This window comes from Thamnophis elegans, chromosome 7, assembly GCF_009769535.1.
Source record: "Thamnophis elegans isolate rThaEle1 chromosome 7, rThaEle1.pri, whole genome shotgun sequence".
NCBI classification, from domain to species: Eukaryota; Metazoa; Chordata; class Lepidosauria; order Squamata; family Colubridae; genus Thamnophis; species Thamnophis elegans.
The window spans coordinates 25707155-25728855 of record NC_045547.1 but is presented as its reverse complement, the minus strand read 5'-3'; the positions used below and the strand labels follow the sequence as shown (position 1 = coordinate 25728855).

Here is a 21701-nt window from a genome sequence, read left to right as displayed (position 1 = left end):
TTGTGAATATATAAATGGGAGACTAGAGGGGAAGAAAGTTCCAGGCAGGAAAAAGAAAAGTGAAGTTTGCAAAATAACCAAGGTTATTTCCAAAGCTTTTTTGAAGAAACCTACAACTAAATAGCAATATTATTAGCAACATATTGCAATATTATTACAGAATAGCAATAATTTCTGCACCTGTAAATGTAATTTTGAAAAAGATTATAAAGAAGTGAAAGATGTAACAGACATCAATATGAAAGAATTTATGGACAAATGCCATGAAAAGAGGATACAAATCCTAGCTGATGTAGAAATATTGGAACATAAAAGTGTGGATTTATGAAATAGAATTAACAGCAAGCCCTCTGAGAAATATGCTCTAGAACAGGGGTTTCCAACCTTGACAACTTTAAGCCTGGTGGACTTCGACTCCCAGAATCCCCTAGCCCAGCTGGCTGGAGAATTCTGGGAGCTGAAGTCCTTCAGGCTTAAAGTTGCTAAGGTTGGAGACCCCAGCTCTAGAACATGAATTTTGGCAGGTTCCTTTGATAGTAAGGCACCAAGTGATCCAAGACCAAAAGGCTACTGTGAAGCCACAGATAAGTGTACATGCTTAAAAGGAGCCAGACGTCATCATTATACCATTCCAGAGCTATCTTCCTTTGATTGCTTTTTCTTCTGTTCAATTGTGTCCAGTTTTCAGAGATTGCCTGGACAAATCCTACAACTTTCCTGGCAAGTTTTTCCATAAGTGATTTTGCCTTTGCTTCCTTCCTAGGGCTGAAAGTCCAAGGTCATCCAGCTGTTTTGTTCCTAAAGGAGGACTAAAACTCACAATCTCCCAGCTTCTAATCTGATGCCTTAATCACTACATCCAATTGTTTTTTTTTTCTTCCTTTGATAGTAAAATACAAGAAACAAAAAGTCACTAAAGGTATTTTGGAAATGCAAAAATCCAAAACATCAAGCAAACTTTTTGGCCTTAAAAGTGTCACTCTTGTGGAGCACCAAATGCAATAACATGACATCACTTCAATTATCAAAATTAAAGCAATGTTTGTTTTTAATTCTAAGACACAGCTTATGTGATTAGAGAATGTCCCTGAGTCAAAAGTTTTTTTAAAGTACCAATGCATACGTAAACTATTCCTATTAATTCCAATGGAGAAATGACATCTGGCTACATACACACACACACACACACACACACACACACACACACACACACAATCTATGTTTTTCAGCTATCTCCCACAGACACAACTCTAGGTAGCAGTTAAAATGCCAGAATAGAACTGGAGAGAGCACAGTTCAAAGCCCCACTTAATCCGGTCACTCCCTTGGTAGAATTAAGTATTCTGCTTTTGTCTTAAGTAACTCAGTACTGATCTAAATAGAATAAATATAATAAAACTATACTGAAGGAACACCATGCATGACAGTTCCATTGTCTATCTGTTAGTTTGCTAAATGGCACAGCCCAAGAAGATAACACTATCAATGGAAACTATACAGGAATTGAGGAGAAGAAAGGCATGTAAACAGCTGAGTTTCATACCTGACATGCACATCAGAGATCAAATATGGTCTGAGTCAGACCAGCAGCCTAGTAGAGATTGGCACAACCTCAGAAAGACTACATCCTTTGGAATTAACACAGTGATCATGAAGATACAACAACAGACAAACAAATAGTCTAATATTAGGCCATTTCCTTAATCCAAGATGGAAAATCCAGTTCCATTTATTTCATATACTGCAATTTCTTGCATATGTGTTCTGCATGTCAAATGCAAGTAGGTATAGTTCATTGTTTTTTAGGCTGTGCAAAGCAGCTATTCTTTGCTTTTGGAAGCTTTCTCTGTCACAGGGGCAGTATAATTCTACCTGGAGAGATAAGAAGATAATGGTGATTCTTCTCGTGAAGACACTGGGCTTCCTGTCGAACAATTCCAAAAGCTGAGAGGGGGGGTAGGGAGGGAGGGAGGGAGGGAGGGGGAGAGAGAGAGAGAGAGGGAGAGAGAGAATTTTGAACATACCCAACTTTTGCCCAGAAACCTATTCTGATGCTTTCAGAAGATGGATAGAACAGAAAGATGATGTTTTGTTCATGCCCAATATAGTACAGTACAGAAGTCTCCTGTGGCTGCTAAAATTCCAGAATGTGAGGCAAGTAAAGCACTGCAATAATATCTATGGAGATTCTCAGTCACCCAAGTGGTGGTTGTCCCAAATATGCATTTTCAAGAGGCAACTTGACTTTGTTTTTCCTTGAAGACATTTTGCTGGGGTCAGAACTGAAGCTGCTTCTTGGATGAGAAGCAAAACGTCTTCAATGAAAAAAAAAGAAAGTCCATCTGTCTCTTGAAAAAGCACCTTTGGGATAAGCATTGCAGCAGTTTCACTTCAGTTTTTGAAAAGGGAAGGAAGGGTTGCCTAACTTTAAAAGGGTGCCTTTATCAAAGGAAAACACCTCTTCTGAGATTTGCACCATTCATTCATTCCTATATTAGTTTTATGACCAATCTTACCAGTGGTGGGATTCAACAATTTTTACTACCGGTACTGTGGGCGTGGCTCGGTGGGCGTGGCATGGCTTGGTAGATCTGGCTTGGTGGGCATGGCAGGGGAAGGATACTATAAAATCTCCATTCCCTCCCCACTCCGGGGGAAGGCTACCACAAAATCCCCATTTCTTCCCGATCAGTTGGGACTCGGGAGGCAGAGAATAGAAGGGGGTGGGGCCAGTCAGAGGTGATATTTATTGATTCTCTGAACTACTCAAAATTTCCACTACAGGTTCTCCAGAACTGGTCAGAATCTGCTGAATACCACCCCTGGTACTTACTTTCCTTCTGTTTTTTTGGTTAGGAGAAGAAACTAATGTCAGGAAATAAGCATCTGATCTAAAGAAAGCCTCTGAGTCTTATGCTAAGAGGTTGTTGTATACCAAACAGAGAAGGGGGGAGACCCTATCCTACATAATGTAGCTAAGTGTGTCGCATTTGCTTTCGAAATAAATTTAAAAAACTAAAAATCAGCTATTTCAGCATCAAAGAAAGAAGAAAAAACTTTTTTTTCCCTCCAAGAGGTTTGTGACACTTGAATTCTCTTTGAAAGTGACTGATCTGTTTTCAAAGTGCAATTTTAAAAAGGGTCATCTCAAACTATTGTGTTACAAAAGTATTCAAAAGTCACTTCTTTATTCAAGCTGGGAATGAAAAAGATATCTTAGGGCAAAATCAGCATGGGTTTTGCCTGGTTAAATTTAAAAATCTAATTCTTGATACCACCCTGAGGTATCAATATCACATTAAGAGATTTCACAGTTAAGTCTGTGCGAGGCAGACCGAATGAATTAGTGAGATATAAAACACGTGCCCATATCATTGCTGATCAAAGCTAAGAGGCGCATATAGCTTAACTGTGCCTAACTGTTTAGCAAATGAGAACACGAGGCCCAAAGGAAAAAAAAAGCACTGATTTTCTACAGACTGCAGTTGTTTCTGCTTCCAGCCATGCAGTATTCAAGAGGGAGATAAAATTCAGATGGTTTCCCATAGCCAAACAACCCCAACCTCTTCTCTCTCCCAAAGTGCTACACGTTTCTGCTACTTATCCCATTTATGGAAGGAATGCTACAACTTCAAGCAAGACTGGAAGTTCTAACAGGTTTTCATCATTGCCTCCCTGGGGATGACACTTAGCCCTTGGTTTCTCTCCATATTACTTGCTTTGCCTTTCTTTTCCTTTCCGGCAGCTAGAAAAACGAATAAAAAAAGAAGTTGATTTTCTACAAACGCCTGATGCCCTTCAGATGCCTGCTGCAACCTGGAAAAGAGACTCAATTCTTTCTCTACCCCACCTTTTAATGTGAATGGATTTCTATACTATTGGGATATAGGAAATTGATTTGAAATGAATTATCTGATAGATGCTGTGCAGTCATATGAACCTTGGTGATGTTCAGTCATACCAACCATAGATGTTAAAGCCTAAAACAGTACACAGTATTATTGTGTCCACAAGTGCAAATGTAATTGTGATTATTCTTATTTGGTAAAACAATTTTAACTTTATTAAATTCCCATAGATACCTTCCTTAGCATCCAATAGACACTGAACCATAAGAAAAAGAGACAGTAGGGCACTCTCTCCCTGAAAATAAGACCTCCTCAGATAATAAGCCTAATCGGGCTTTTCAGCGCATGCACTAAAATAAGCCCTCGCTGAAAATAAGCCCTCCCCAAAAATATTGCAACACAACAGCAGCCATGAGATAACCACACTCTCCGCCTCCTGCACCTCAAAAATAATAAGATCTCTTTGAAAATAAGTGCTTATTTTGGGGTCAAAAGAAAATAAGACCCTGTCTTATTTTCAGGGAAACATGGTAGCAGTGGGATATAATGTAATTCTGGATTGCATTAAATGAAGCATTTTATTTAAGTCTTTGCATTTACTCTACACTGTGAGACTATGTCTAGAATACAATATACAGTTCTGGGCACTATATTTCTAGAAGGGTATTGACATGTTACAACAGGTTCAGGAAAGCAACAAAAAAGATACAGAAACATGCCCAGGAAAACAGGATGAAGTAATTTGAAGTCTTGATTACAGAAAACAGAAGACTGAGAGGAGATATGATATTAATGTTTGGATGCATAAAAGGGCCGTAAGCAAGGTGATCAGGAAATAATAGATACGTTGAAGTGCTTAGGTGTCAAGGTTTGTACCATGTTTTCCCCAAAATAACACCAGGTCTTATATTAATTTTTGCTCCAAAAGAACGCATTAGGGCTTATTTTCCAGGAAATACAGTACTAAATGCATCCATCTGGCTGATGATCTTAAAATGGGGCTCATTTTGAGGTTAGGGCTTATATTATGAGCATCCTGAAAAAATCATGCTAGAGCTTCTTTTCCAATTGGGTCTTATTTTTGGGGAAACATGGTAAACGGGGGAACATTCTACCTATGAAGAACTTGTGGGTTCTCCATTTCTGGAAGTCTTTTAAAAAAACGATGGTTATCCAACTCTCAAGGATGAATTTCCGGCAGATAGCAGAGGATTGGAAAACATTGTTGCATTCTCTTCTGACTCCACAACTCTTGTGATTCTATGCTCCCAAACAAAGCATCAACTACTAAACTTGCAAGAATTCTTGTGATCTTATATATGATTTTTGATTTGATTTCTAAAAGAGGAAAGTAAGCTAGCATGATAACGAATGTTTTAGGGACTTATCTTCTGATTACTCTTTTATATCTAGTTTTTACTTCACAAACATCCATTTTTATACCTTTTAGCTTTATGCTGCCATGTAAAATTTTGGCAAGTTCTCAACAAAAGAAGAGTTGCCCAATGCCACCCAACTTATTTTCCAACCCCCTCTCGGGGTTCTGCAAGTGGCTCAGCAGGTTTTTATTTTAATTGCTAATTATCCACCTTTTTATTTTTTAGGTCTGTTAAAAGCAGAGAAGTAACATTATGCTACTTTTAAACAAAGCCAGATATGGTTGAATAGGGGTTTAAACCTATTGTTATTGCTACCATTATTAATATTTACTTCTCCATCTACTATCAACATGGCTTAATATAAAAAGGGTTTAGAAATAACATTTTCATTTTCTTTCTTTTTTTAAGTCACACAAGGAGTTATCTAAGAGTGTCTTTGTAAAGCCTCTCATAATAAATTTGTCCAGGAGTCATTATCTATCTTATTTCTTATTTGAACTGTCAAATCAGGTTACAAAAAAAATAAACCAATATAAAATTATCCCTATTGTTATTTTGAAAAAAGGAGGACAGGAAGAGTATTGACACTTTTGAACTCTGGTGTTGTAGAAGACTCCTGAGAATACTATATAGAGCCAAGAAAAGAAACAAATGTATAATCAAACAATCAACCCAGAGTTCTCACTCAAGGCACAAATGACCAAGCTCAAATTATTTGGCTTCTGACACATTATGCCAGTATTTCTCAACCTCAGCAGTCCTAACATGTGTGAACATCAGTTCCCAGAATTCCCCAGTCATCAAAGTGATGATGATGATGATGATGATGATGATGATGATGATGACGACGACGACGACGATGATGATGATCAGCAAGGTGGCTGGATTTATTTACATGGTGATGAGTACACAATTGGAAGTTCTGAAAGACCTATGGGGAACATACTCTAAAATGATAGTAACATCCTTTTCTTTCCACCTTCGGTATATTTCAATCCGATCTTCCTCAACCGGGTGTCCTCCTGTTGTGTTGGCTCTGCAATGTCTAGAAATCCTACTTAGCATGGTCAATGAGAATTCTGGGAGTTGTAGTTCTATAATGTCTAGAGATTATTAAGTTAGAAAAAGCTGCAACCACCAAAATAGTAAATGTTACTGAATGCGTCAAGAGTTCCGGATTCCCAACCTCATACATTGATGTTATTATACATTCTACTGAAAAATTACCCCCCAAAAAAGCCTTTTTACATCAGGGGTGTCAAACTCAAGGCCCTTGGGGTGGATGCAGCCTGCATGATGCTTAGATCTGGCCCATGGAGCCACCTTGAAAACAGCGGGATTGGCCCACTGTGCTTCTGCCAGCAAAAATGGAGCTTGGGAGGGCCACTTGTGACCCACCCAAGCTCCGTTTTTGGCTGCAATGGCTTCTTGCAACCCTCTACCAGCAAAAACAGAATTGTTTTAACTGGCAGAGCACTTGGGCCACCACAGGTGCCCCTGACATAAGTGACGTCAATGTTGGATATGCCCAGCCTGGCCACGCCCACCCCAGCCACACCTACCCCCGAGATCTAACACAACCCTGATGCAGCTTCAATGAAATTGAGTTTGACACCCCTGTTTTACATCTTTATTTTCAGATAGGCAGTTTCAGAAGACTGGCCATCTTGAATTGTTGAACTAGAATGTTTCAGGTATTCTAGTGATTCTAGTCTCCAATCTATCCTCATATTTCAAAGTATCCATAGTGTTCACATATAAATTATTCTATCTGTCCAACTGGAGTCCATTTTTTTTAGATGGCACTACCTTTTGTCATATTGTCTCCAAAATTAGGCAGGAACTGTCGCCCTTGACTGTTGTCTTTTTCTGATTAAAACAAAGACATCAACAGATGGACAATACAGGGCTCTATTGCTAAATACACATGCTGGCAAATTTAGTTTTAAATTTAGAATTTAAGTGGCACTAATGTCATATGTTTTCCAAGATTCCAAATATTAACCTTTGGTTGTGGGGTCACAGTTTTGGTTTTAAATAATATGATTATAGCTTTAGAACTACAGCTTTAGTGTTAATGTTATTCCTTCAAAATATTATATATTCATACCTGGGATATTGTAGGAAAAAGACTAGCAGAGCCAAGAGAAAGAGTGAAAAGAGAGATCAGCCTAGAATTGTTATGTAGCAATAAATAAATTAAACTGAACCTGCAATGTGGACCTGGTCTTCCATGCTTGACAGATACCACCTGAGATGGTTGCAAAGCAAATGCCACAGTAATTAATTAGCATCAAAAGTGAACATCAAAAGTGAAAGCAAATGCCACATCAAAAGTGAACCCAGCAGTTGCAGTGAGTATTTTTTGTCAGAGGTTTGTAGCAAAAGAAATGGTAAATTGTGGTCGTGTGACTGAAAGGCCACTGCAAATAAACATAAAAAGTGGGCCAGTTGCTGAGCATCCAAAATGCAATCACATGACTGGGAGGGCAACAATTGCAACTTTGAATCTGGGTTGTAAATAGTCTGGGGGAAGTCCATCCTAACAAACCAACTGATCATAACTTGAGGACTGCCTGTAACAAGCAGAGAAAAAAACTTAGAAAGGATTTGTCCTAAGTTATCAGGAAGTAAAAAAAGAGATTGCAGGAGATGTGAACTTTCAGACTTGCAAGATTCTTTTAATGTAGCCTTACAATAAAATAGAATTATGTCATCTTATCATGTTTTCTGTCTGGTCCACTTGGGAAGCTAACACTCTCCTTGCTAACACTCAGTGGGCTTTTCCTCATGAGAAGAAAGTCCTCCCTCTCTCTCTCTCTCTCTCTCCCTCTCCCTCTCTCTCTCTCTCTCTCTCTCTCCCTCCCTCCCTCCCCCTCCCTCCCTCCCTCTCTCTCTCTCTCATGGGTAAGTCTAGTTTAATGAACAGAAGGACTAGGGGTGACATGATAGCAGTGTTCCAATATCTCAGGGGTTGCCACAAAGAAGAGGGAGTCAAGCTATTCTCCAAGGAGCCTGAAGTTGGACAAGAAGCAATGGGTGGAAACTAATCAAGGAGAGAAGCAACCTAGAACTGAGGGGAAATTTCCTGAGTGTTAGGACAATTAATCAGTGGAATAACTTGTCTCCAGAAATTGTGGGTGGTTCAATACTGGAAGTTTTTAAGAAGAGATTGGACAATCATTTGTCTCAAATGGTATAGGATTTCTACTTGAGCAGGGGGGTTGGACTAGAAGACCTCCAAGATCCCTTCCAACTCTGTTATTGTTTTTCTGTTATTATCTATCTATCCTTCCATCCATCCCTCCATCCTTTTTTTCTCTCTCTTTAAGTCTTTCTGCCTATCTTTTCCTCATATCTTCGCTCCTGCCATTTCGCTTGCATGCACTCTCTATGCAGTCATTCACTCTGTCATGCTTGCTCTCTCTTGTTGATCTGTAACTTACATGAAAGATAAGGTTTAATATTTTTTTAAAGTATTTTAAGGACGGGATATAAGTTTATAACATCACAAAGTAACCTTAACTCAGAGTAACAGAAGCAGTTACAAGAGCTTTACACAGGTTTCAAGTATGCTTCTATCCTAAGCCAAATTCCAATATATCTCTAGGAAGTAAGCTATCTATTCCCAAGCAAATCACAGCAGCACTTAAATTCCTTCCTTAGATGACTTTTCAATCTGGAAAACCCGAAGACAAAACCCATGTCTTTCTATTTCCCCAAAATATACATTTTTCAACGAAGGAACAAAAATACCGACCCCAAAAGCAAAAATCAACACATGGGGGGTTTTTTGTTTATAGAAAGAAAACTAAGTGTTAATCCATTAATCCAAAATAATGTTTTTTTCCCTTTATTTCAGTGTATATTCCGTAATAGAATTTACTTAAAAATAAAACAGGGAAAGTGAGAGGGCAGGTTAAAGCACAATCTATTTTGGCGAAATATTTCACAAATAAATCAGGGATCCTCAGAATTCATGTATGTATAGGGGAGCATCTCAGCATTCTCAGGTTCTATAGAAAATTGAACAGATGGACAATATTTAATTTATTGGGTATACTAATGGTTTGAACTTCTTTCAGGTCAGCCATGATTCCAGTGAGAATAGCATTGAAGGTAGAGCTGCTTTATTATAGTTTGCCCCAATCCATCATTTCTCTGGTTTATTCAAAGATGACAGCAACGGCATTCTTGCTTCTTGCTTATGTTAGGTGGAAGCACAGATTTTTAAATTTAGAACAGATTTTTCTAATTTTCTATCCCATGGCTTGTATGGAAAAATCTAAAAGCTACTTAAATACTTTTCCTTCTTCAACCATGAATATTTTAAAAAGAAGACGTCCCATCACTTCTAAGTGTCAGTAAACCAGTCTTGTTTTCTTTTGAGATGGCCTGTCCTAAGCTGCTTCTTGAAATGTGTTCCTGGCATCAGGAAGAACCCTGTTTCCTCCTAACCTAATGTAACATATAATGTTTCACAATTGAAAAATGCAGTAGAAGCAGACCACTTTTGCCAATAGATCAGTAATGGCTAACCATTTATGTCACTGCATGCCAACCTGCGTGCCAGAAATGGACTGTGTGAGGTCAGTGGCCTTCGCGAGCGCAGGAGCACCAAAACCCGGAACAGCAGTGTTCTGGCGCACATGTGCACGCCAGCACCTGAACTTCCTGTTTCCAGCTCATGCGCGCACCCGAGAAACAACTGGCCATCATGCAAGTGTACAACAGACACCCAGAAGTTTGGATGCCAGTGCACACATGCGAGCCGGAACTCCACTCTTCCAGGTTTCGGCACTCCCACATTCACAAAGGCCAGCTGACCGGCACGCATGTGTGCACAGGAACGCAAAAGAGGAGCCCGTGAGGCCGCGTATCCTGTGCTGGTTGGCTCTGCATGCCGCTTGCAGCACGCGTGCCATACGTTCACTACCATGGCATGTCAGAGGACCTTACAGCTTTTGGACTGACTGATGCTACTGTGACTGCTACTCTTATATTCCAAGCAAAGTATATGTGGTCCTCAACTTACAACAATTCACTTAGTGACCATTCAAAGTTACAACGGCACTGAAAAAAGTGACTTATGACCTTTTTTCACACTTATAAGCATTGCAGCATCCCTATGATCACGTGATTTACGTTCGGATGCTGGACAACTGACTCACATTTATGACGGTTGCAGTGTCCCAGGGTCATGTGATGGCCTTTGGCAACCTTCTAACAAGCAAAGTCAATGGGGAATCAGATTCACTTAACATCCATGTTACTAATTTAACAACTGCAGTGATGCCTTTAACAAATGCGGCAAGAAAAGACCTATAATGGGGCAAAAAACTCACTTAACAAATTTTTCACTTAGCAACAAAAAATGTTGGGTTCAACTGTGGTCGTAGCTTGAGGACTACCTGTAGAGCATTTATTTCACTAAGCCCTCTGTGTCTGAATTCCTTGGGGGGGGAGTGATAGATTTCACCACTGATCCCAACAATATAGCACCAAAGTAAATATGTAACTTACAGATTGTAATAACTATTTCACTGATAGTATCTATTAAATTCCAAATGCTTTCCAGAAGAGTTACTTTTTTAAAAGGTTCCAGAAAGATGGCAACATGGATGCCAAAATAATGAGAGAGCTGTTTCATAAGGTGGACACTTCTACCAAAAAAACCCAACTCTCTGCTTATAAGTTACTCGTTTCAGAAAAGTAAGAGATCTAATAGCAGCTTCCCCTGAATACACAAGATAGGTCAATTCTATTTGGGGAATGTGATCCTGAGAAGACCTCAAACCATATTAGATTAAAGTAGGCTACCCAGTGACTATTCTGAATTTTCAAAAAAAAAAGCTATTCATCCCTTCATTTGACATACCAGATATTTCTTCATCATTGTTTAAAGAAGTTATGTATGAAAAACATTATGCAATGTGCTCCTGAACATTTGTTTTTGTTCTCTCCATATCTTGAGTACAAACTGGCCACCACAACCTCTTTAGTGTAATCCTTGATCAAGCAATAGCAATAGCACTTAGACTTATATGCCACTTTACAGTGCTTTATAGCCCTCTCTAAGAGGTTTTACAGAGTCAGCCTATTGCCCACAACAATTTGCGTCCTCATTTTACCCACCTCGGAAAGATGGAAGGATGAATCAACTTTGAGCCTGGTGAGATTTGAACTGTCTTATTGCAGATCAGCCCGGCAGGCAGCAGAAGCAGCCTGCAGCACTGCATTCTAACCACTGCGCCACGGTGGCTCATTAGTAGAGTAAAATAAAAATACTTCTTGCACATAAACCCTCACATTTCAGTGAGAATTGTGCAAGATAACTCACTCATGTGAATTTTACCTACTGTCTTTGCCTTTGGATTAAGTCTCATAAATGAATAGATGTGATAACCGATTTAGACCATGCACAAGACAAGCAAGCAAGAACCAGCTCTCTCGCACAATGCTGAAAGTGCATTCTGACTTCACCACAGATTGCCTCAATCCAAATAAGGTTTTTTAAGTTCAACTGCATCTCAAGAAAATTGTTCCTTTGATAGCCATTCCTTAGGGCTCCAGGAGCAGCAGAATGAAACTGTCTATAATGATCACTCTATTAATGTCAGAAGATTAAAGAATGGAAAATATGGACAAAGAACAAAACAGGTAAAAGTCAACCATTCCCCAGAAGCAAAAAATCTAATTGCAAGATCTTCAACTATTGGATTCAGGGAGAACAGTAAACATAATTATTCAGTTTGTATTTTCCTATATTGCAACAGGCGTGAACTACTTACAAAATACTATGGCTATTAGTTCAAAGTAAACTCAACAGAACAATCTCATCTCAACTCAACTCTCATGTGTAGGAAACATCAAGAGAAAGTCTCAGCGAAAAAAATCTGTTGGAATCTAGTAGTGCACTCAGTTTTCTGAAACAGAGATCCTAGGAAACAATGAAAAAATGTCACCAAAGTAAAATAGTCACTATTTCTACCAAATGAAGGGAGATAACCATGTAACTAATATGTAAATACAAATTAACTATTGACTAATTAGCAGCACAGTTCTGATGCTGCTCACCCTGAAGCAACCACCTGAATATCAATTGTTTAAAAATAAAATCAGTCAAATTCCAAAGATTTATAGACTCTGCCAAAATGTGGTGGACGTGTCCGAAAGCCAAAGAATTCTGGACAAAAATGGTTAGAAGAAATACAAAAAATTGACATGAATCCTGAGCTGTTTCTTCTAAATAATAAAAAAATATTAGTAAGGATATCCAATGTATAATGCTTCATATAATTACTGCTGCCAGAATCTCATCTGCCCAAAGTTGAAAACAAAACACCATTCCCTCAAATGCACAAATCATTAAAAAAAAAGGTGCTAGAATGCTCGGAAATGGACAAACTAATGATGGAACTAAGAGATAGAGAGAAAACAGAGTACTACAAGATATGGAACAGGTGGTATAACTAGCTTGAAAAGAGATGTAAAATCAATGTATAAGGAACACATAGTAAACACAATGAAAAGAGATGGCATATACTTAGAAAGCAATAGAGATGGAAATATTGTATATATAGATGTATATATTGTCAAAATGAGAAAGTATGAAACAAAGAAGAATATGTAGAAGATAATAGAATGGAAAATGGAAAACCGGAAATCAGAAAAAAGAAACCGATAACAGAAAGCTATAAAAGTGTAATTGTGATTTTAATGTTTGGAAAATGTCAAATAAAAAACACTTTTAAAAAATCAGTCAAATTCCAAGGATTTATAGATTCTGCCAAAATAAAAAAATTATGACTTTCTGGTCAATAAACGCTACCATGTTGGCTGAAGAAAGCTAAAGAACTTAAAGAGATATGCTGCACAAACTCTTGTGTATCTAATTCTGGACCTGAGTAAAGAACATTCTTAGGGACTTCTGTCACAATTAAGTAGTTTCTTTTGTGGTCCAAGAGAAATGAAACTAGAACAAGTTTACATTTGTTTAGTCAGAAGTAAGTTCCACTGATCTTAACAAGAATTTGTCATACTGCAAGCTAATATGTAACACATTGCTATATTAAAGTACTTTCCAGTGTTAAGTTTCTCCAAATTACTCTAGTTGCGTACTTATAATGAATAGCAGCCATACAAAAATTACACAAAAAGAAAGTCCCTAACAAAGTCACACGTTAAGCAAATATGCAAAACCACTGCATATTGGAAAATCCCATTTGAAGGGTAATTTATTGGGGTACAAACCTTGAATTCAATCAGAATTCTTTGGCTGACAGGCTCCACAATATACTTTCCCTGCCTGACCTGGTGGGACAGGCTGATATTACAGGATGAAAACAGATCTGTAGTAATTTGGTTCTACTGTATGCCCTGTAGAGCTTTCAAGGTCATACCAACATCTTAAATTGGACCTGGAAGCAAACCAATATCCAATGCAGGACATGGGGCAGAGGTCTTCTCTGGGTGCCTAAGATTACCCACACAGCCACATTTGAAGCTTCCAGATACTTTTCAAGGATGAATGATTGAGTGGAGAGCCTCCCTATCCAGGAATGGGTTTAACCCAATGGAAAATTGACCAAAGTCCTTCCAAGCCATGACTTCCACCTGCTCTTTAAGGAGGAGTCACTATTCAAGGAAGATTCCAAGATTATGTCCCAGGTCTGTCTGGGTAGTCCAACCCCATCCAAAACTAAAGATGATAACTTCCAGATGCAAAGGGGGCTCCTATCCACAGCCACCCCTTACCAGGGTTCAATTGAAATCTGTGGTTCTCCATCCAAGCCCCTTACAGCCTCCAGGCATCATAAAAGAACATCCAGGAATGGCGATGTACAGCTGGGTATCATCAGCATACTTGTGATACTTCATCCCATGGTGATGGATTATCTCAGCCAGTGGTTTCATGTAGATGTTAAACAGGAGCAGAGAAAGAATAAAGCTGTACTTATTGCTCCTTAATAACACCAACTGCGATCTACCTTGGAGGAAGGAAGTGAACCAGCGTAGAACTGTGCCACTCATCCCCAACTTCCTAAGTTGGCCCAGAAGAATACCATGGTCGATGGTACTGAAAGCCATCAAGAGGTCAAGAAGAGCAAGGATGGATGCATCACCTCCATCCTGTCCCCACCAGAGACCTGAGCACAACCAATGATTCCATGATTCTTCAAACTTGAATTACCAAATATAATCCCTCACTGAAATATATCTAAATATTGCAGAACACAAAGGAACCAGGAAACAAAGCAAAAGCCAAGTGTTGAATGTAATCCCCGTTCAAACAATAATTCTCTGTTCTTGACAAGTATTCTGATAGGTAACATAACATGCTCTTTAGGCTATTCCCAAAAGATTCTAGCCAATGGCTTTGGCTCCTTACAATTTTTCTCTTGTTCAGCTTGTTTTGATTCTGGCTTTACTGTATCTCTGTGGTTGTAAAAGAGCACGGATCTCCCAGAGAAGGAGACACACATAATAACATCGAGTTGAATGTCCTTGAACATTAACGAGATATTGCAGCTCTGCTCCATTTTTATCTATGTTGTGCATGCATCTGAACAATGTTAGGCATTGCAGATTGAAGATTTCCAGACTGACAATGGGAAGGGGGAGATACTGTCATGTTTTGGATACCTTACTGCTTTTAAAGGGAGGGAAAAGAAACTATCCGAGGAAAGCTGGTGAACTTGGATGCACCTTCCGCCTCCAGCTTTTGGTAAACAAGCAGAGACATGAACACAGCTTCCCCAGCAAAAGACTGTATATCTCAGAGGTCTGATCAGGCAGGCTCTGGCTGGCCAAACCACTGCACATGTAACAAACGTTTGTTTCTTCTCTCTGTCTCTCTCCCAGAGCTTCAGTTACATTTCTGCCATTTCCTGTGGAAAAATGAAATCTTTTGAAGCCTGTGTGTCTACAATATAGGCAGCTCAAACATACACAAGGCTGAAACAAAAAGAATTTAAAAGCGAGAGAAAGATAAAGCAGAACAATTCCGCCAAAAAAGTCACTTAGGAAGTTCAGGGTAGAAGTTAGGCAGAATATGCCCCTTAATCCATTTTCATGGCCTTTAAAATCCCCCCTTGACATTATTGGTTTTTGGTGTCTTTATTCACAGATACACATACCAAAAGCAAAAATCAGAAATATATTTCAAAAATCTCCTTTCCCGATCAGTTCCTTCAAGTCTTTTAAATGCACATTTTAATAGATGCACGAAAGCCAGTTCAGTGTAGTGGTTAAGGCACCAGAATAGAAACCAGGAGACTGAGTTCTAGTTCTACCTTAGGCATGAAGCCAGCTGGATGACTTTGAGCCAGTCACTCAGTCTCAAGAAAAAGACAATGGTAAGCCATTTCTTTAGAAAAAATGCCAAGAAAAATATAGGGACTTGTCAAAACAGTCACCAAACGTCAACACTGACTTGGATGAAAAAAAAAATATTTGCATAAAATAATGCTACCGTTTACTTTTTTCCCCCTTCATTCTCAGTGGGTCGATTTGCTCGTGAATATCTGGAACTCCATGGGAAAAAAAGATGTCAGACTAGAAGAAGGAATAAATCATGAGAAGGAAGGACATGAATCATGCAGTCTTGTCACGTTCTTCTGAAATTGGGTAAAGACAAACCAAGAAAACCAAAGACTTGGAATTCAAAGATTGCCATGCAAAGAGTAACTTTTAAATGCATGATTCCCACCACCCAACAAAACACAGCCTACTTAATTTTAGCAGTCTCAAAAGAAGAGACTTGGAAATCTTGGGAATCCAAATTATCAAAGACACAAAGTGCCTCAAGCACAAACATGAAGCAAGTCAGAATTCTACATAGTAAAAACTACTACCACCAACCAAAAAAGGAGGATGAGGAAAAGGAAATAGGCCTTTTTTTGGAGAGATTTGTGAATACTGCTGCTCTTGTAATTTATGTGTGCATATAAAAGACCACAATGCAGTTTTGAATATCCAGGGATCCAGATTTTAGAATCCACAGAGGGCTACATTTCTACTCCACATATCATTCTGTGTCAAGAAAATCATTTTGCCTGAAATATAGTATTTGCCCTTCACCTGTCACTATAATATCAAGAGCTGCACATTTGTAAGATGAGGCAAGCCTAGGAGTGTTACCTTTCAACAGGTTAGTGAAGGAATATGGTTACCATTATAGGAGGACCAAAAAATTAATCCAAAAATGTCAAAACAGCATTCTGTGGCAGACGTCCAGGAATCTATTCAGGAAAAGCAGTAGAAACCTCTCAAATACACGAGTGCTGGTTAACCACCTAATGTTTAGTATCTATATATTCCTTCTAATTGAAACAAATAAGTCCACAATTCAAAACCAACCAGTGAATAGAATGTGTAGACTTTAAATCCCATAATTTAAAGCCCCCTAGAATAATGAATTAGGCACCTGTGATAGTTAATATTGTTTTTGGAAACACTTATGCAAAGGCACTAATAAGCTGAAGTTCAGACTTTACAGTCCTAAACAGTCCTCCTCCTTTATACCATTCAAAATTTGATGCACTCCTGCTTAGCCTTGGCACATCTGGAAGACATGTAAATTTCATGGGCTACTCTGATCACCTCCACAACTGTTGCTTCTATGACATACTAATGACTACACATTGTGTGGACAGAAGGTTGATTCATCCTGATGCACAGATTTGAGGACGAATGAAGTTTACCAATGTAAGTAAAATGATGCAAGGAATATAGGAAGGAGTTGATACATGAAACAAGTGCTGTCGTCAGAGATGGATAAGTGAGCAGAAGTCAGTTGCAGAGATTCTCAGAAATAGCTTGCACATGCTTCAAGACAAATACTAATTTTCTTCCATGGGGGAAGAAAAGAACATCTCTGCTCCAAATCTCTCCGAAGAGGCTCAGATACAATGGAGTATAATTGTTTTCAATGCTTCAAGAGAACAATGTTTTTCAATGTGGGCTAAAATATGGTCAATTTGTTTGCAGTTCTGGATGCCATGCATGTGTTTTTAATTTATAATACCAACCCAACCAACAGATTCCATTAATCAACACATAGAGTGCCAATATAGTCAGTATCTAGTTGATACTCAGGTAACAAAATAACCTTACAGGGCTAATAGAAGTGTATCTCTTACTACCTGCAGGATACTGCAAGATATAATCTTTGCCCCCAAAGCAATCCAATCACATTTAGCATGGGGAGGCAGAAAGGCACAGATGCATCCTTCGTATCTTTTGTCAGCATTAAGTGACAGCTCTGTAAACACAACTTATACTCTTCAACCCCTCCCGAATCCAAACCATGAGAGGAAGCAGAATTGAGCTTCCCCTAGGATCCTGTGGCTTAGGATAGTAACATTTCTGAAGCATGGACAGACTTCTCCAAGTTAACCACATCATACAGCTCTCTTCTAAAAATGGATACAAAGTACAGCTGTCACCAACACTTCTAGGAACATCAGACAAAAGCTGCAGCCTTCTCAAACACCACATAGAGGACGGGCTACCATTCTGTAACTTGACAGAATCAGGAGTAGGAATTTAGCAAGTGGGGCCAGGAATTAAGGGTACACAGGAAAATAGGTAGCAACCTTCAGAATACAATTCACTTTAAATGTTAGAATAACTTAATAATGGTCAGTGTGTTGTAACAATAAGGATATGAGGCCATCGGGAGCAATACTGAGACGTAATATTGCAACAACTGCACACAGAACTTCAACACAATGAATGACATCAAAGCAGCCAGGTTGATTTGAAAGTCAACCTTGAGTTCACTGGTTACAAAATCCAAGCAGAATTAACGTAAGTGTCCTATATCAACATTCTTAGTTAAAAGTTTCCAAAGACAGGTGTCCATCTCATTGAATACATCAAACCCAAGGGCTTTCTGATGTCCAACATATCTAACAAGCTACTACTGGTATCTTCCCTTGCCATGCTAGCTGAGGATCATGGGGTTTGCAGTCTTAACAGATCAGAACAACACTAATGAGGTCTTGGGCTAATCAATTACTCTGGGAAGTGATCAACATACAGAGCTGGTTTCACTGCCAGGGGCCCAAGTGCTTATCCCTGTGGATACTAACACTAATTACTCCACAGTAAGGCTGCATAGAGTAGTCAGCTGAATTCAACAGGGACAAGATATTCTGATGATCCTGCCTTCCTAACACCTTCCATCCAGAGCTACCTAAACGTTAGCAATAAAACAGACGCCCCCTTCTTTTGCAAAGCCCGGGCATCCTTTCCCTCTCTGGTCGCTCGGGGGTGGTAGGGAGAAGAACCTTTATCTCTGTGGGGGAGTCCGGCGCGCCAAGCTTGCCAGGCTTCTCCTTCCTTCCCACCCACCCCTCAATTCCCGCCACAACAGGTGGGCAGGGCCCCTGACTCACCGCTGGCGTTTTTCCCGCAGATCAGGTGCTGGTATGGCTGCAGCAGCCCCCACAGCTCCGAGTCGTTGTTGACGGTCTGCTCCAGAAACTCGAGCGTAAACTTTGGCGCTTCGTTAGCAGCCAGGCTGCCGCCGCCGCCGCTGTTCGTCTCTCGCTCCTTGTTGGCGTTGGTGGCGGCGGCGGCAGGGGGCAGACTGGCGGCGGAGGCGGCACAGGTCCCGCCAGAGCCGGCGCTGGAGCAGGGGCCCCTGTGGTGCAGCTGAGACTGTTGCGGCTGAGGCGGCGGATTGTTTTGGTGGGGCTGAGCCTGGAGCTGCTGGGGCGGCGCCGAGGCGGCGAGCTGCAGGACCCTGGCGTAAACCTCTCGGAAGAGGTTCTCCATGCAGGCGGTCAAGTAGATGGCGGCGTGCTCGTGGATGCGCACGGCCACCCGGCTGTCCACCATCCAGCGGTAGAACTTGCCCACCGAGAAGGTGAGGCCGCAGCGGGTCGACTTGCCCCGGCTGAAGCGGTCGCCGCCGCTGCTGCTCATGTTGTAGAGGGACAAGGCGCCCAGGGCGGCCGCCGTGCCGCTGGAGGCCAGGCTCCAACCCAGGACGATCTCCATGGCGCTCTGGATCTCGTACTTGGTGCATTTGGCGAAGCGCAGGCTCAGCCGCTGAGCCTCCCTGGCCAGCCGGATCAGCGCTCGGCTGACCAAGGTGGAAAGTCTGCCCAAGGCGTCTTTGCAAAGGGGGCCGCCGCCATCGCCGCCTCCTCCGCCGCCTCCGCTGCTGCTGCTGACGGTGGTGGAGCTGGCGGCGCTGCTGGAGCTGGCGGCGGGGGCCACGCCGAGCCCTCGGGCCTCTTTGCGCTGCGGGAGGAGGACGGCTTCCACCTCGTCGAGGCTCCAGGGAACCTCCTCAAGGTCAGGCAACAGCCTGGAGCAGTGCTGCCCGGAGCAGTCCAGCCCTTCGGAGTCTTCCACCAGGACAGTGTTGACGGTGTCGAAGCTGTTGTGCCGACTGTGCATGGAGTCTGTTAGACGTTGCTGCTGCTGCCAGCCGTTTCCTCCATAGGGGTAAGCCGAGTGAGGGGAATCGGAGCAGCAGAGGGATAAGTTGGAGGACCTGACGGAGTCTGCGGCGCCACCATAGCCCGAGTCCAGCGTCAGATCTTCCAGCGTCCTCACCACCGTCTTACCTCTCCTTGCCATCGCTGCACTTCATGCTGCACCAGCAGGAAACTTTAAAAAGAGAAAAGGCGGCGGCGGCGCCCCGAAAGCCTCCGCTCCTCTCTCCAACTTAGCAGCTCCCGACGTCTGGCTTGACTTTCCAGCAGGTCCGCCGGGCAAAACGCCGTCCCTCTTTCCCTCCTGCCAGAACGCGATCCGCATTGGCAGAAGGACGCGCGGCGAAGAAGCGCCACGAAACGCCCCTCCCGTGGCTGCCCAGTTAGGAAAAAGCGGCAGTCGCGTTCCGCTCTTGCCCGACTCCGGCACTGCACTAGCCCGGCACGCTCAAGCCAGCCGAAGGAGGCAGGGAAAGGGGGTGGGGGCGGGGGGGAGGGAGAGACATGGGAGGCGTGGTTATGCAAAACGCTTCAAAAGGGAACCAATGGGAACGCTTTCCTTGCTACCTTCTGGGACTTGCCCCCCCCCCTCCTCACCCCTGGCAGCTGCGACGGCGGAGAAGTGTCACTTTCTCTCCCCCCCCCTTTTGAAAAATCCGTATTTTCTTCAACAGGCTCTCCTAAATTCGCTGTTTTCGGGAATTAGCAAAGTGGGTTTTTGATGTCGCCCGTCCCGGCCTGAGGATTTCTTTGTATTGCTGTGCCCACTGACTGGGGGCGGGCCGGCGAGCGGAGGAAATTGGAAAAAAACCCCGCAAGATCTCGGGCTTGTAGTAATCCCAAAACAGATCGAGGGTTGTTGGTTGATCCAAGATGCTCCGGGAAGGAGCCGTAGCGATTTTTTGTTTTGAAAAATTCCAAGCTTCGAATGTATGTATGTACGTACGTATATACATACATACATACATACATACATACATACATACATACATACATACATACATACATACATATATAAAGTAACTGTCAGTTACTGGTTCTCTGCTTGGCTTTCCCAACTGGATGTGTTACGTTGTCGCCAACCTGAGATCCTGGGATTTACGGGACGAAGGGGGAGAGAGAGAGAGAGAGAAAGGGAGAGGGTGCTTCTCTGCAGGTGCGGAGCCGCAATCTCCCTCGAGGTTTTGCCTCTCCTGTAATTGTACTTATGGCGCTGGAAGGCAGGGAGGAACGACGGTGGCAGGTTAGAGCACCTGCCCTTCAGTGCGATCCAGCGAGTCCAGGTGGTGTGTAGCAACATCTGTTGGGAAAAATTGAGCAGGGAATGCCAGACCTTCGTCCTTAGCTGTCTTTGAAGGCAGAGCTTATAAGTGGGGAGTCGAAGGGAATCACCTCTCCCACCTTTGGAGGTACCTAGACTGATCCATGGATCCCCTTATTTCAACCTGCAGTACAAGCAAACTTTGAAGGTTTAGGAGATGAACATGGCATATATGCATTAAAATGGGGTGTCAAACTCAAGGCCTGCAGGGTGCTTAGGTCTGGCCGGCAGTCCCACCCTGGAAACAGTGAAGGACCAGCCCACAGTGCTTATTGCCAGTGAAAATGGACCTGGGGGGGGGCATGCACAGCCTCCCTGAGCTCCCTTTTCACTGGCAGAGGGTTGCAGGAGGCCATCACAGCTGAAAATGGAGCATTAATGAGTGTTGTTGAGCTGGCCACGCCCCCTCCCCACCCCCCACCTCGAGGTCAAACACAACCCTGATGAAATTGAGTTTGACACCCCTGCATTAAAACAAAACCTCTCCCAGTAATTAGAGTCAGCCTCAGAAAGAGATTAGGAATCATTTGGGAATCAATATGAAGACGGTGCAAATCAAACCAGTATCCCCCAACCAGGTGATTGGAAGGACTTCAGTTCTTTTACTCCTCAATCAAACTTGGCCTTCATTGGCCAGGAATAATAGCAGCTAAGATCCTACATATCTGGTATATCTGGCAGTGGAGAAGGATGTTCAACT

The 21701-nt window shown here is 41.8% G+C and overlaps 1 protein-coding gene across 1 annotated transcript in view; it reads right to left on the bottom strand.

Annotated features, from left to right (window-relative positions):
- BTBD11 (BTB domain containing 11) overlaps window positions 1-20084 on the bottom strand; it is a 205440-nt gene extending 185356 nt beyond the window's left edge. Inside the window, 1 exon segment of the mRNA XM_032220930.1 lies at window positions 18631-20084. Within this exon segment, the coding sequence (XP_032076821.1) occupies window positions 18631-19825 (1195 nt within the window). The 5' untranslated portion in view covers window positions 19826-20084.
- Window positions 20085-21701: the final 1617 nt, after the last annotated feature.